This window comes from Lutra lutra, chromosome 8 (genome assembly GCF_902655055.1).
Source record: "Lutra lutra chromosome 8, mLutLut1.2, whole genome shotgun sequence".
In the NCBI taxonomy this organism is placed as follows: Eukaryota; Metazoa; Chordata; class Mammalia; order Carnivora; family Mustelidae; genus Lutra; species Lutra lutra.
Window position 1 is genome coordinate 91,668,633 of NC_062285.1, and position 17,340 is coordinate 91,685,972.

General features: G+C 40.2%; 1 protein-coding gene across 5 annotated transcripts in view; it reads right to left on the reverse strand.

Annotated features, from left to right (window-relative positions):
- KLRG1 (killer cell lectin like receptor G1) overlaps nucleotides 1–17,340 on the reverse strand; it is an 85,453-nt gene that overhangs the window by 19,399 nt on the left and 48,714 nt on the right. The window contains exons 8-9 of one of the 5 annotated variants that reach the window (XM_047743042.1): nucleotides 13,239–13,310; nucleotides 12,629–12,684 (exon numbers count right to left, since the gene is read on the reverse strand). The exons of the other annotated variants lie outside the window; for them this stretch is intronic. Of the exons in view, the coding sequence (XP_047598998.1) occupies nucleotides 13,263–13,310 (48 nt within the window). The 3' untranslated portion in view covers nucleotides 12,629–12,684; nucleotides 13,239–13,262. Of the gene's footprint in view, nucleotides 1–12,628; nucleotides 12,685–13,238; nucleotides 13,311–17,340 lie in introns of those variants that run through there. 5 annotated transcript variants of the gene reach the window in all.

The following is a 17,340-nucleotide window of genomic DNA, read 5'->3' on the forward strand; positions in this document are numbered from 1 at the left end:
CAAGAGAGGCTACAGGAGCTTAGAGCCCAGATTCGTGGAGCTCCTCCCAGAAATGGGCACAGTGAAGAATCCCAACTTCATGCAGTGAATTAGGAGTATTGAAAACCAGTAACCAAATACTGTTCGCCTTGTACTTAGTGACGAAGAAACAGGGAAATCCTGCTGACAAGCCTCAGACTCTTGGTGCCCTGATATTTTTGTCTAATTACAATAAAAGAAATATAAGACCGAGGATAGAAAGTGGAATCAGCTTTCAGTTTTAGTCTGTGTTAGGAGAATCAGACCAGGTTGAATGTTAAAAAGGCATGACAGTGTTTATGGGAGTAATAAAAGCTAAAGCCACAGGGTAGCCCTGGTGCCTCAGTCTGTTAAGCGTCTGCCTTTGGCTCAGGTCATAATCCCAAGGTCCTGAGTTTGAGCCAAGCCCCACGTAGGGCTCCTTGCTCAGTGGAAAGCTTGCTTCTCCCTCTCCCTCTGTCTTTCCCCCAGCCCCCCTTGTGCTCTTGTTCTCTCTCTCATATAAAAAGAATTGTTGTTAAAAAAAAAAAAAAAAACCTGAAGCTACAGAAGCTACAGAGATCAGGTGAGACTGATTTCTCAAGCATCTTCAAAGAAGTCTGTGTTTTATCCTACAATAGGGAGCGAATGGAATCTTTTAAAAATAGGTCAGTGCATGATGGATTTTGGTTTAGGATGGTAACAAGTGAGAGAAAGGGGCTAGGTGGCAAGGAGATTATTACAAGAGTACTTATTTCTCATGAAAAATGTGCCTGGAAAATATGCTGTGAGTATACTCTACTTCTTAAAACTGTATTCCTTGATTTTCTACAATTTAGGGAAAGCCAAAATGCTGTGTATCAATATGATAAGTTCTAGACCAAAATAAATGTCTACCAAAAAAAATTAAGAATCGGGCCTATGGTAAATAGGTTCAGCTTCCTATGCTTTTTTTATTCCTGGACTCATTAAAAGGCATAATTGATACTACATGGCAAATCAAGATCAACAATTAATGTGTTTCCAGAGTAATTATACTTCTGGGTTAGAGGATGAGGAATGGGAAACTATGAAAATAAGGTTAGACTCAAGCTAACAAAATTGTAAAGGACAAATACTATAAGAAGATGCAGATAGCATCTACGAGATTCATGGCTAAGATCCTGAGCATTCTGGTGAAAGATCGTCTTGGATGTTCTGCATTTTTTTTTTCTCTTTAACGTGTCTCCTGTACACTTGCCTCTCCTCTGACGGCTTCGCAATAGCGGTGCGATGCCCCCTTTTCACGTACAGTAACGACAATCAGCCACAGGGTGGCAGCAAAGTTTAAAGAGTGAGTCCTGTTTCTGCATTATTTTAAAAATGTTTAAAAAAAAATAAGTTAGGCATAAGGAAAAGAGGAAAAGAGGAATAAATAATTATGGAAATTTAAAACAAGAAGATACCAAACTGAGGTAGCTAGAACACACCGTCCTTATCTGTGGGCAGAATTACATTCACAATGCAGGACAGCGCTGGCTCTTGGGCAGGGAGCAGTTCTTGGAATCTGTGTATTCTACAAGAAAGATTACAATTTTTGTTTTCTGTCAGTGAAATGTGACTTTAAGCCTTAGCGCCATTGGACTACAGGAAATTCATCCCAGATATCCTGGGGAACTAATGCAGGATGGAGATGTTGGGTCCTCCGGGGCTGCCGACACCTCTTGATAGCCTACATGACCCTTTCCTACTCTGTGGCCTCCTTGTCCTTCGTAGGGATCTGACTCTTTGACAAAGATTTATAATGTCTTTCTCTGGTTTTGGTGTTAGGGTAATGCCGGCCTCATAGAATGGGTTAGGAAGTGTTCCTCCTGTTTCTACTTCCTGGAAGAGAGAGTAGAGAATTGTACAAATGTTGGGTAGGATTCACCAACGAAACCATTTGGTTCTCGTGCTTTCTGTTTTGGAAGGTTATTAATTGCTGCTTCAAATTCTTTAATAGATATAGACCTATTCAGATGATCAATTTCTTCATATGAGAGTTTTGGTAGATTGTATCTTTAAAAGAATTGGTCCATTTCAGGTAAGTTACTAAATTTATGGGCATGTAGTTGTTCATATATTCCTTTCATTACCTTTCTAGTTCCCATAGAATCGGCTGTAATGCTGACTCTTTCATTTCTGATATTAGCAATTTGTGTCTACTTTTTTTTTTGCCCCCGTGATTAACCTGATTCAAATGTTATCAATTTTGTTGATCTTCTGATTTTTTTCTATTGATTTCTTGCTTTTAATTTCATTTATTTCTGCTCTAATTTTTATCATTTTCTTCCTTCTACTAACTTTGGATATAATTTCCTTTTCTTTTTCAAGTTTCCTAAGGTGGAAGAATACATTATCGATTTTAGATGTTTCTTTTTTTCTAACACACACGTTCGGTGCTATAAAATTCCGTCTAAGCACTGCAAGGACGGAAAAGGCCTGGGGAGTTAGCACTGTCTGTAACTGTGAGGGTTTTGTGCTATATGTTGAAATTACATAATTTCAATATAAGATTATGAGCCATTCTAAAAGATAACAAGATTTAGCTCTTTATTCTTCCACACTTCTTTTTCTCCTACCTTACTGAAAGTTTAATTTCCTATAATCCAATATCACCTTTTATTAAGCATATGATGTGTCTCTGTTTTAGCCTCCTATGTTCTTTTTTCATTATAGAAACTTCTACTCCTGAAATTTCCAAGTTTCCTTGCTACTGAATGTTAGCATTTTTTTCTTTCTTACTAACTTGCTATCATTTTTTTGGGCTAGTGTTCAGAACTAGCAATAACCTGAATACAATGTACATGTAGTCTTGCTAATCAAATGATCCTAGATCTTGATCTTGAAAATGTACAGGGACAATGGGAATGCCTGGCCACAAATAAACTATTCGTTTCTGAGATCTGTCTAGAATCAAGGTAATAAAAAAATATTTTTTCCACAAGTGATTGAAAATATTCTACCCTTGATTGGCCACCAAAAACAGACAAACAGGATACCTGAAGGGGTATCTTTAATTAAGTATCTTCTAAGATGACCTTGGGCTGAGTGCTTTAGCAACTATCATTATCACTGCCATCCTTGGCTTTGACAGCAAGAGGGTTTAATTGCCCATTGTGTAATAAGATGATTACACATCAGTTTTTTAAAGTAAAGAAAGAGAGGAAAAGGTAGCCGAATAGGAAAATTTGTTCTAATGTTTAAAAGCATGGGGTGCCTGGGTGGCTCAGTGGGTTAAGCCTCTGCCTTCGGCTCAGGTCATGATATCAGGGTCCTGGGATCGAGCCCCACATCGGGCTCTCTGCTCAACAGGGAGCCTGCTTCTCCCTCTCTCTCTCTCTCTCTGCCTGCCTCTCTGCCTACTTGTGATCTCTGTCTGTCAAATAAATAAATAAAATCTTTTTTTAAAAATTTAAGAATTTATTTTTTTTTAAAGATTTTATTTGTTTATTTGACAGACAGAGATCACAAGTAGACAGAGAGGCAGGCAGAGAGAGAGAGAGAGAGAGAGAGGGAAGCAGGCTCCCTGCTGAGCAGAGAGCCCGATGCGGGACACGATCCCAAGACCCTGAGATCATGACCTGAGCTGAAGGCAGCGGCTTAACCCACTGAGCCACCCAGGCGCCCCCCAAAAATTTAAGAATTTAAAAGCAAAAGCATAATATTACACATGTGCAGAGGTAAGTAAGACTGCTTTGTCAGTTCTCTGTTTCTGTGTCCACAAACTGATGCCTGATAAGTTAAATCCAATCTAAATCAAAATGTCAGTCTTATAACCAATTCAAAAATTTCCCCTGCATTTCTCTCAGTTCTGATCCTTGTTTCTGCAGACCAGCAGTGCAGAGGTGAAGCAGCCCTCCAGTCTCGGGATACAGGGGACTGGAAGAAAAGGCAAAGTCCTTCTCGTTGGTACTGAGGTTACCGGGTGGTGATTCTGTGTGGAAGATATCTGTCATAGTTATCTGATGTGTCAGCCTGACTAGGCAACAGTCCCCACTTATTTAATTAAAACATTAATCTTAGATGTCGCTATAGGGTATTTTAGAGAGATAATTAAAGTCTATAACCAATTGACTTTAAATAAGAGAGATGATAGATAATCCTGGTGGGCTTGATTCAATCAGTTCAAAGGCCTGAAGAGCAGACTGGATGCTTCTCAGATGAAGAAACTGCCCCAGTGGACCCCAGCTTCAGCCCTGCGGAGGAGTTCTAGCCTGCCTTTCCCCGCAGCCTGCCCTATGGATTTTGGACTTGCCAAGTCAGCTGCACAGTTGCACAAACCAATTCCTTGCAATAATCTCTTTATGTAAACCTACTGGTTCTGTTTCTCTTATCGGATTGGATATAATACCAATACTAGTTCTCTTTCTCGGGCTCTTCTGTAGGTTTTAGCAGTTCCTACATGCAGAGAGATACACTCTTGAGGAATTTCTGCCCTGCATCATTCCGTGATACAGGCAGGTCATATGCTCTCTAGAAGGCCTCTTAGAGCCTCTTACGGCTTTCCCTTAGCTCTCAACTTATGGTGAAACATTCCACAAGACTTCTTCCTTCTGGAGTCCCTTTGGTTGGCAGGACGTCCTCTTGGATAAAGCCCTTTGTAGGTAACTCAAATCCCATTACCTTCTTCCACTTCCTCTGGGCTCGGTGAGCTCATATAGGCACTCAACAAACAGTGAAACTGCAGTTTGTGTCCCTGCCAGCTCTTCCTCCTTACCTCATCTTTAGGGGCAATCTCTACAAATTTTCCTACAAATCATCAGACCTCTCGAAAGCAGAATTCAGAGAGAAGTTTCTATGCCCTCCAAAGAAGGGAACTTGGGTCAAGTTCTTCTAAGCCCTCTCTTTTCTCCAGGCAGCCTCAAATCTACAAGTTTCCAGGGCTGAGCAACACAGAACCAGGGAGTTTGACTCTGTTTCCACCTCCAGGAAGAAGCCCCCCCTCTGTCCCAGCTGCCCTCTAGTTTTTCCTCTCACTTAGCTTGGTTGTGGGAACACAGATACCCCAGCCATCTCTCCATCTACAAATTCCTGCAAAGGGCTTGCCTGTAATCAGTCTTTAATTTCCCCTAATGAGCTCTTAGTAATTGTCCCTAAACCCAGTACGGAGTCAGTCTAAGGACTACCTTTAGAACATAGGACTTCTTGTCACCTACTATTCCCAGCGTTAGCTTTCAGCCAAAATTTCAAGATCACAGGATGAGGTCTTTGCCTAATATTCTACGGCTCTCATCACTAAGCTTTTGCACTCTCAGGAAAAGCTATTATTCATAGGTAAGCTTCTATGTAGAATTTTTTATCTTTATAGAGCATCCCAGGCTGTTCCAGACTTTCAACAATGTTTTCCACTTGTGGCTGTTTCTGAGTCTAGGGATATTTGATGAGTTCATGAGTCAGTGACTATCTGTCCCACTGTACAGTGGTTCTTAAAGCCTTCTGGATGAATCTTCAAACGCATAACCGTTGACTCATCCATGTCTCACAGGCAGATGCACCAATTTTTCACACTTCTTGTCACAACCATGCCGAGTTCAGTTAGTTCTGATCCTTCCTAATTCTGCATTTCGTTAGAAGCCAATTGTCTAACTAGTTAAGTTGTCTAACTAATTTGATCTCAGAATGGAGAATGAAAGATTTCAAATGCTATGAAACCCAGAACTGATTAAAAAACTATAAATTTGTGGGGCACCTAGGTGGCTCAGTGGGTTAAAGCTTCTGCCTTCAGCTCAGGTCATGATCTCAGGGTCCTGGGATGGAGCCCCGCATCGGGCTCTCTGCTCAGCAGGGAGCCTGCTTCCCCCCTCTCTCTCTCTGCCTGCCTCTCTGCCTACTTGTGATCTCTGTCTGTCAAATAAATAAATAAATCTTTTTTAAAATAAATAAATAAATAAAAACTATAAATTTGAGATATAAAAATCCCAAATTTCTAACCAGGAAAAAAATCCCATCATATATAAGAAAAAAAATGACCAACTAAGACAAAATATTTTCAATTTTTATCACACTCAAAAGGCTAATTTATTTAGTATATAAAGAACATTTTTTCTTACCAATTATTGAGGAAAAGCTCGCTCATCCAAAGTTTTTTTAAGACTTTATTTTTTAATTTTAGAACACATGAAGGGGAGGGGGAGGTACAGGCAGAGGGAGAAGCAGACTTCCCACTGAGCAGGGAGCCCGATGTGGGACTCAATGTGTGACTCGATCCCAGGACCCCAAGATAATGACCTGAGCCTAAGGGAGACACTTAACCAACTGAGCCACTCAGGCATCCCCCTCATCCATTTTCTTTTTAAAGGATAAAGGTTGTGTCAGTTCACAGAAAAGGAAATGGCCCTTAAGCATGTGAAAAGATGCTCTCTATAGTTCTTAATAAGAGAAATACAAATTAAAGCCATAATGGGAAAATATTTTTTACCTATCTAATTAGCAGAGATCAAAACGTTTGATGAAAAAATGCATTGGTGAAGAAATTCTTATACATTGCTGGTGGAAAGACAAATCTGAAGATTTACACAGAGCAATTTGTCAGGTCTACAAACACTCAAAAAGCATGTAGTTATGCCTGTATGAAATATAGTCATTGCAGCATTGTTTGTAAAGACAAAAAAGAGGAAATGATCTGTAACTTCCATTAATAGAAGACTAGGTTAGAGGTGCCTAGAAGACTAGCTTGGGGTTGCCTTCGGCTCAAGTCATGATCCCAGGGTCCTGGGGGCGGGCTCCCTGCTAAGCAGGGATCCTGCTTCTCCCTCTCCCTCTGCCACTCCTCCTGCTTGTGCTCTCTTGCTCTCTCCCTCAAATAAATAAAACATTTTTAAAAAATAGAAGACTAGCTAAATAGTTATATCCATAAAAGAGAATTCTATCCAACCATTAAAAAGAAAGAAGCAGCTCTTATGAGTATAATCATAAAAAGATACGAGATAGGGGCGCCTGGGTGGCTCAGTGGGTTAAAACCTCTGCCTTCGGCTGGGTTCACGGTCTCAGGGTCCTGAGATCGAGCCCTGCATCGCATTCTCTGCTCCGCGGGGAGCCTGCTTCCCCCTCTCTCTCTGCCTGCCTCTCTGTCCTATCTCTCTCAATCTGTCAAATAAATAAATAAATAAATAAAGTCTTTTTTAAAAAAAGATATGAGATAGATTGTTAATGGGGGGGTTGACAGATTGATCTCTCTCAATCTGTCAAATAAATAAATAAATAAATAAAGTCTTTTAAAAAAAAAGATATGAGATAGATTGTTAATGGGGGGAGTAAAGTTCAGAGCAGCACGTGTACTATGCTATAGTTCAGGGGTGTGTGTGTGTGTGTATGCGCGCGCACACACATACTCATGTAAGTAAATGCTGTGTATGAGAAGATTATATCTGGAAAGGAACATGAAAAGGAATAAAACTGAGTGAGTCAGCAATCAGAGGTGGGAACAGACTGTTTTCACAGACACATCCCTTTGTCACTTTTGCATTTTAAACTGTGAACATACACATTGGCAAAACATAGTAAGTAATAATTTCAAAGAAGTAACACATAAAGAGAATCACAGACTTGACAAGAGTTTTGAAGGAACTACACAAGTGGATGTCACAGAGACCAAAGGATTGGCTATTTTAGATGGAATGATCTTATAGGATGGTAAACCTAGGCTGGGAGAAGTTAAGCATTTTGCCTCAAGTCGCACAGTAATTATTTTAAAAAGGATTTGAATAAAGGTTTGTCTTATTAACTCCAGCACTGGTGTTCTTCCCAATATGTTCCCACAGCTCCCAGGTAGGGACAAGGTATTGTCTAAAAATATACATATAACATACGGCCATACAGAGAGCCAGTGTAACCAATAGGTTTCAGGAAAGTGTTTGAGCATTGTATACCCATCACAGTAAGCAGCAATTAGATGTTACTAGTCACACAGGGTCTCGCAGTAAGGAATACCTAAGGAAAAAAACAGAAAAAACTGGGCGCCTGGGTGGCTTAGTTGGGTAAGTGCCTGCCTTCAGCTCAGGTCATGATCCTGGGGTCCCAGAATGGAGTCCTGCACTGGACTGGGCTCTCTGCTCAGCAGGGAGTCTGCTTCTCCCTCTGGCCTTCTACCATCTCATGCTCTTTCTCTCTCTCTCTCTTAAATAAACAAATACTTAAAAAAATAATAATAAAATAAAATTTAAAAAAAAAAAAAAAAAAACCAGAAAGAACTAAGGGGAAAACAAAAACGAACAAAAAACCTTCTCCTGGTTCTGACCAGGGAATCTACAGAACACATTCTACCAGCCTGTGGAGAGACAGCACATACATCACAGCTGGTTTAGGGCCACACTGGTAAGAGCAGAACAAGCAACAACAGATCTCTTAGCCCAGAAAGGCTACCACCTTCGTCTTGGCATCCATTAGGAATCTGGAGGGAAGTCCCTGACTCTGTAGTCATGTGACCAAGTGCGCCGCCATTTTAAAATGAGGGAGGATCTGTTCTGAGGGGGTGGGTGGAGAGAAGAAGAAAACGCAACATTTGATAGTGGATTCTTAAAAGAGGGAGTGGTGGTGGTAGAGGGAGAGGAAAAGGTACATTAAGCAATCCCAAGCACCACAAAGCAATGGGACCACCGTCTAAACTTGCATTCCCACCGGAGCCAAACCAAACTAATCCTCCAGCTGGGAAGAGCTGTGAAGAAGACCAGAGTCTGGGTGAACAAGAGCACCATGGAGCCCGAGGACCTCCTCACCCCTCACGGACGTTCTAGCTTGACAATTTTGTTGGAGGGTAAAGACTGGTTGCTTTTTGTCCATTATTTTTGTTCTTCGGGCAAAAGATAAAAACATTCTCATTTTATAAGGTCTATTCTACAGAAAGAAAGCAAAGGTAAGGTGATACATTTAATCATTTCAATCCCAACAGATATTTGAGTCGTTTGTAATTTTTCCCATTGGATAAATGTAATAACGTTCTTTGTACATAAATCTTGGTGCAGGCATGCAAACATCCCTTTCGAATCCATTGTGGGGATTACCAGCTTACTGACCGGGCTGGAAGCAGGAAGAGTGATCTGGTGTGAGGCACCATTAGTGTCCTGTCTGAGTCGGCAGGAAATGCTCACGCCTATCCTGGGTACCTGTGCCCACTCTTGTCCCAGTCCTGATCTGGGCCTCCCTGATCAGCCACCCTCTTGCTGCTCCTGCAGGCAAATCCTCTACCCCTTGAGTGTGCTCACTGAACTTCAGTCACGCTGAAAACACGTTACATTATAGTATTCACCTGTGTGCAGAACATTCCCACATTTCTTTATCTTAACCGCCCACAACAGTTTTTTCGTTTTGTTTTTAAAGATTTTATTTATTTATTTATTTGAGATACACAGAGTGAGAGAGAGAAAGAGAGAGAGAGAGGGACAAGCAGACTCCCTGCTGAACAAGGAGCTCGATGTGGGACTCGATCCCAGGACCCTGGGATCATGACCTGAGCTGAAGGCAGATGCTTAAAGACTGAGCCACCCAGGTGTCCCATTAGGAAAAAATTTGGAAAATGTATGCATAATCCCAGGCAGGGGATTCAAAGTAGAAAACCAGAATCCACAATTTGGGGGGGAGGGGTGGTAGTGGAGAATGAGAGATTTGACCTTATTAAAACTTAAAATACATGAATGGAAAAAAAATATCCATGACATTAAAAATAGAACACAATAATAAATATATATAAATAAATAAAAACACACAAATAATAGAAAGAAAACACCAGTAACACATATAACTAACAAAAATTTATTCCAAGTATACACAGTGCCTACAGATCGGTAAGAAAGGAAAAAAACAAAACCAAAAAAACAAAAACGCTGAGATAATAAATAGCCAAGGGATATGTATGAAAAGGTAAATCAAAGGAAATACAAATTACAAATTAACTTGAGAAGATGCTCAAAGATATTAGCAGCTAGAAAAACACAAACTATAACGGCGATGTAACATTCCTCCTCCTCCCCCCATACACAAGAAAAAGAATAAGAATGATAATAAGCCAAATTTAAAACTTTGAAAACATCTGGAGCTGAGAAGAAGGGAGGACCAGTGTTCCTATCCACTGCTAGTGGAAGTAAAATGGTTTCAGTCTTACAATCTTTTAGTATCATTTAAATTTTTAACTTGGCATACGTTTTGGCCCAGGACACTCACTTTTAGGAATCTGTTATAGAGAAATAGGATATATGCACAACAATGTTCACTGCAGTATTTCTGTCATCTCCTGTACTATTGATGAGGGAGCAGAAGGCAAGTTGAGAACAAAGCACAAGCTGACACCCCACAAACCCCCCCACTCCCACTCCCACTCCCAGGTGGGATCTGGAACATTCCTCAGGCACTCCTGGCTGTTCTAAACCTAAGGGAAGGAGGGGGATGCGGGGGGGTTGGTTAACTAACGGAGATCACAGTCCAGCAAGACAGGAGTCTCCCTCAATTTACAAATGTCTTAGTGGTTTACAAGAAAAAAAGCATTCTTATCAATAACATAACTTCCAGAAGGAAGCTGTCTTTTTTTTTTTTTAAGATTTTATGTATTTATTTGACAGAGAGAGAGAGACATCACAAGCAGGCAGACAGGCGGGGGGGGGGGGGGGGGGGGGGCAGCAGGCTCCCTGCTGAGCAGAGAGCCTGATGGGTGGCTTGATCCCAGGAACCTGAGACCATGACCTGAGCTGAAGGCAGAGGTTTTACCCACTGAGCCACCCAGGCGCCTCTGGAATGAAACTGTCTTAATGTTAATGCTTAAGTAGAGGGAAAAACTACCTTAACTGTGCAGTGACAAGGGCCCCAGGATCTTGTAGGTCCTTCTTAACAAATAAAAGTTATTTTGATAACCTCCCTTTTCCTGAATCCCCCAGCTCCCAAGTATATAACCAGTCATGCCAGAGCCCCCAGGGCAGCAGCTCTTTCTGCCCATGAGTCCTGTCCCCATGCTTTAGTAAAATCACCTTTTTGCACCAAAGACAGCTCAAGAATTCTTTCTTGGTCGTCCCCTCAGGACCTCACCTACATTCCTAAAGTACATCCCTGTTACTCCCAAATCTTTTCCCATCCAGTACGTTCCTCACTCCAGGGTTCCCTATTCTTTGGGTTTCTTATCTACTTCTGGCTACCTCTATTTCCTGAAAACTCCCTGCAAAATCCCCACCCTCCATCATTCCCACCACTTGACTTCTCTGTTATTACAACTAGTCTGACAGGAGCTGCAGCCAATAATCAGGCAGTAGTGCAGGCTGAAATCACCAAACATGTGTGGCCTCCTGCCTCACCTGAGCTCTCAGTGCTGGCCAGCAGTGTTGTGTCTCTAGGCAGAGGTCTCTTTTCCCTGTGCAGAAATTCCACAATTCTGCCTTCCATAGATCCCAAACCTATCACTTTCTCCTTCATTCTTAGCATATAAACTTGTCCTTTATTTCACTGAGAAAATAGAGTTCACCAGGCAAGAACAGTACATTTTCTTTCCTATCACTTAGACAAACATATCAGAATCTTCCCCCATCGTTCCCCCTTCCATAGGAAAAAGGATGCTCTTTCCACACAAAATTATTTTTTCCATTTGTGCATTGGGTCACCCAGTTATTCACTGCCTCAAGGATCCTGGTCTTGCATAAATTTTTAATCTCTCTCTTTCAACTAAGTTGAAAGCTATAAACATGAGCTACTCTTTATCTATATGTAAAAATGTATTGGTGCAACATACAGCCCTTTATTTAGATGTTATCATTTTCCTTCCTGCTTTAAGAAAACTTCTTAAAAACTTCTTAAAAGATATATCTAAACTCATTTGACCTTACCCCCATCAGGTCACTGAAATTTCACATCTTTCACCAGCACACGAATAAAGCATGATGAACAATGACCCCCATATTGTCAATTTCGTTTAATATTCTTCTGTCATTATGCTGCTCTACATCTCTTCAGCATGTTATATTGATGAATGCTCCCTCCACCTTGAAAGCTTTCCTTAGCTTTTATCACATTCCTTTTGTATTTTCTGCTGTGTGCTAAGAGCTTTCGCCCCTACCCTTTATTTCCTTCCTCATCTCATTACTAATAGGGAAACAAAGACTTTCTTATCATCAAGATTTTGCTTTGAGAGAGGATTATTAGCAAAGATCATTACTAGCTTTGCCTTATAGATGTCTTCCAATGTGAAGAACCTTCTTTTTTTTTTTTTTTTGCCTTTCTTAAATTTTATTTTTTATAAACATATATTTTTATCCCCAGGGGTACAGGTCTGCGAATCACCAGGTTTACACACTTCACAGCACTCACCAAAGCACATACCCTCCCCAATATCCATAACCCCACCCCCCCTCTCCCAACCCACCTCCCCCCATCAACCCTCAGTTTGTTTTGTGAGATTAAGAGTCACTTATGGTTTGTCTCCCTCCCAATCCCATCTTGTTTCATTTACTCTTCTCCTACCCCCTTAACCCCCCATGTTGCATCTCCACTTCCTCATATCAGGGAGATCATATGATAGTTGTCTTTCTCCGATTGACTTATTTCGCTAAGCATGATACCCTCTAGTTCCATCCACGTCGTCGCAAATGGCAAGATTTCATTTCTTTTGATGGCTGCATAGTATTCCATTGTGTATATATACCACATCTTCTTTATCCATTCGTCTGTTGATGGACATCTAGGTTCGTGAAGAACCTTCTTAAAAAAAAAAAAAAAGACTCAAGAGGATAGAGCCAGGCATGAAAATTCATGATCATAAGGAGCCTGTGGCTCACTTCAGCCTTACCAGAGGAGAGGAGGGTAGAGAGCAACAGGTACTTAACCTCATACATTGCTGGAGAGTTTAAATTAGTAGGCTCATATGAACAAAGTACCCAATGACCCAGTAATTCATCCTGATATATTCATACATTTACAAAATAACATAGGAATAGAATATTTATCTAAGATCTACAGTAAAATATCATAGGACCTAGAACAACTAGAACAATTTTGAAAAAGAAAAACAAAGTTGGAGGATCACACTACTTGATTTCAAGACTTAATGATAAAATTACAGTGGTGTAGAAATGAAATGATAGACACATTAATAAATGGCACAAAAGACAAAATGCAGAAATAGGCCAATATGATCATTGATTTCAACAAAGGTATCAAAGGAGCTTAATGACAAAAGGGTAGTTATTTCAATAAAAAGCGCTGGAACAATTAGGCTTAGATAAAAAGAAGAAAAAAGAGACCTCCCATACCTCATACCATATGTAATAGTTGGATCAAAACAGATCACAGCCCTCAATGCAAAAGCTCCAACTGTAAAATTTCTGGAAGAAACATAAAGGCAATCTTTGTGAACATGGACTAAGCAAAGATTTCTTAGACAAATACAAACAACACAAACTATAAAACAAAGCGATAACACAGACTTCATAAAAATTTAAAAATTCTATTCTTTGAAACTCACTATTAAGAGGATAAAAAGAGGGGCGCCTGGGTGGCTCAGTGGGTTAAGCCTCTGCCTTCGGCTCAGGTCATGATCCCAGGACCCTGGAATTGAGCCTCGCATTGGGCTCTCTGCGCAGCAGGGAGCCTGCTTCCCCCTCTTTCTCTGCCTGCCTCTCTGCCTACTTGTGATCTCTCTCTGTCGAATAAATAAATAAAATCTTAAAAAAAAAACGGATAAAAAGACAAACCACAGACTGGGAGAAAATATTTACAAAGTGTGTATCTAGTAAGAACTTGTATCCAGAATATTAAGAACTCTGAAAACTCAGCAACAAGAAAACAAATAAGGAAGCAAAATATTTGAACAATTATTTCACTAAAGAAAAATATATGGATGGCAATTAACCATATGAAAAGTTGCTCAACACCACTGATCTTTAAGGAAATGGTAATTAAAACCACAACAAAATACCACTGAGTACCTACTAGAATGGCTAAAAATGAAAAGACTGCTGATACCCAGGATCACCGAGGATGTGAAGAAACTAGAATTCCCATACACTGCTGGCTGAAATATAAAATGGTACAAAGACTTTGAAAAAGAGGTTTACAGTTTCTTAAAAGTTAAACATATACCTACCATATGATCCAGCCATTCCACCTCCTACATATTTTATCAAGAGAAAAGAAAGCCTACGTCCATACTAAGATTTATACCCAAATGTTCAGAACAGCTTTATTTTTAATAGCCCAAAACTGAAAATACCAAAATGTCAATCAACAAATGAATGAAGAAACAAATTATGACACATCCATATAATGGAATATTAGCAATAAAAAAGGGTAAACCACTGATACACACAACACCAGGAATGAATCTCAAAATAATTATTCTGAGTGAAAGAAGATTGAAAAAGAAGAGTACATATTTAATGACTCTGTAAAATTCTATGTACTGTAAAACTCTAGAAAACATAATCTAATCTATAGTGACATAAAGTAGATCAGGGTTTCCTGAGGATAGGAGAGTGTTGGGTGACAGGGACAATAGAGAAGAAGGAATTACAAAATGCATGAGAAAGCTTTTCAGGATAGTTGCTGTTTTCACCATCTAGATTATGGTGACATTTTCATGGAGATAGATAAATATAGATAGAGATAGAGATATACATCAAAACTTAACAAATTTTACTCTTTAAATATATTCAGATTATTGGGCGCCTGGGTGGCTCAGTGGGTTAAGCCACTGCCTTCGGCTCAGGTCATGATCTCAGGGTCCTGGGATCGAGTCCCGCATCGGGCTCTCTGCTCAGCAGGGAGCCTGCTTCCCTCTCTCTCTCTCTCTCTCTGCCTGCCTCTGTCTACTGTGATCTCTCTCTGTCAAATAAATAAATAAAAATCTTTAAAAAAAAATATATATATATATATATTCAGATTATTGTGTGTCAACTATATCTCAATAAAACTATTTTTTTCAAGATTCTATTTATTTGGAGAGTGCACACACATGAACAAGGGAAGAGGCAGAAGGAGAGAGAGAATCCTAAGCAGACTCCCTGCTGAGCACAGAGCTGCCTTGGCACTCCATCCCATGACCTGAGATCATGACCTGAGCCACAACCAAGAACTGGACACAACCACCTGAGCCACCCATGCACCCCTCACTGAAACTATTTTTAAAGGAGGTCATAAGAAAAGACACTGTCACAGTAATCTAGGTGAACAACAACAGAGGTTTGGAATGGAATTAAAAGTGGAAATGGAGGAGCACCTTGGTGGCTGTTAGGTGTCTCAACTGACAATTTTGGTTCAGGTCATGATCTCATGGGTCATGAGATGGAGCCCAGGTTGCTCAGCGGGAGTCTGCTTGAAAATCTCTCCTTCTGCCCCTTCTCCAACTCAAACTAGTGTGCATGCTTTCTTGCTCTCTAATAAATAAATAAATAAATAGATAAATAAATAAATAAATCTTTTTTAAAAAGGTAGAAATGGAGGGGCACCTGGGTGGCTCAGTGGGTTAAGCCTCTGCCTTCAGCTCAGGCCATGATCTCAGGGTCCTGGGATCAAGGCCCACATTGGGCTCTCTGCTCAGTGGGAAGCCTGTTTCCCCTTCTCTCTCTCTGCCTGCCTCTCTGCCTACTTGTGATCTCTCTCTCTCTCTCACTCTCTCGCCCTCTCTTTGTCAAATAAATAAATAAAATCTTTTTTTCAAAAGTAGAAATGGAAAGAAGAGAGGAGATTTAGATTATACTTTGCTGGTGGCAATGATAAAATTTGTTGATGTAGAAAAATGAAATCAGGAAGCTCTCCAGTTTGGAATCTGAACAACTTAAGGTCATTTCATAAGATGGAGAAGACTCTGGAGTAGGGATATAGAAGAGTATATCTATCCCATCACTGTTTGTGCTAGTGGGGAAACAAAGGTAACTAGGTGTCCATCATTAAGAGAATGAATACATGAAATGGATATTATGCAACAGCTAGAAGGATGAATTACATGTACATAGTGCAACATGAATAGAACTCAAAAACACATTCATGGAAAAAGTAAAATAATAAAATATATAGAATAATTTAATTAAATATGAAACAAATAAGAACAGTACATATTTTATAAAGATACAAACAAGCTCAAGGACCTTATCAAACATCAAAGTATGTTTGTGAAAGTGGGGATATGGGGGCAAGGGGAAAGATAAATGGACAGCAAGAGAGGCATATATGACTGATGAAGATGGTGACCCATGACCTTAGGAATTTGATTAACTCTAATCACTATACTCTAAACTTTAAAACATGGATGAAAGAAATTGCAAACAACACAAACCAATGGAAAGATATCCCATGCTCATGGATTGGAAAAATAAATATTGGGGGCTTCTGGCTGGCACAGTCAGTAGAGCATGTGACTCTTGATCTCAGGGATGGTAAGTTCGAGCCACACACTGGGTATAGAGATTAATTAAAAATAATTTAAAAGGGGCGCCTGGGTGGCTCAGTGGGTTAAGCCGCTGCCTTCGGCTCAGGTCATGATCTCAGAGTCCTGGGATCGAGCCCCGCATCGGGCTCTCTGCTCAGCAGGGAGCCTGCTTCCTCCTCTCTCTCTGCCTGCCTCTCTGCCTGCTTGTGATCTCTCTGTCAAATAAATAAATAAAATCTTAAAAAATAATAATAATTTAAAAATCTTTAAAAAAAAGAATATTATTTAAAATGTCTACACTACCCAAAGCAGTATATAAATTTAATGCAATCCCTATCAAAACACCAACAGATTTTTCAAAGAACTAGAACAAACAATCCTAAAATTTGTATGGAACCACAAAAGACCCCAACTAGCCAAAGCAGTCTTGAAAAAGAAAAACAAAACTGGAGGTATCACAATTCGAGATTTCAAGAATCCCTACAAAGCGGTAGTAATCCAAACAGTACAGTACTAGCACAAAACAGATATATGAATCAATGGAATGGAAGAGAACACCCAGAAATAAGCCCACAGTTATATGGTCAACGAATCTTTGACAAAGGAGGCAGGAATATGCAAGAGGGAAAAAGTTCCCTCAATCAATGGTAGTCAAGCTAGGGCTAAGCACTTATTTCTTTCCAGGACTTTCTAGTTCTTAAATTTTATGCTTGTATTTGATTATAGATGTCAGTGACATTTCATGGTTTCAAAAGTCCTTGATGCTCTGAGAAGTGTAGAGTCTAGTGAAAATTACAACGCCATAAAAGAAATGTGTTTTGGGGGCACCTGGGTGGCTCAGTGGGTTAAAGTCTCTGCCTTCAGCTCAGATCATGATCTCAGGGTCCTGGGATCGAACCCCACATCGGGCTCTCTGCTTAGCAGGGAGCCTGCTTCCCCATCTCTCTCTCTTTCTGCCTGCCTCTCTGCCTACTTGTGATCTCTCTCCG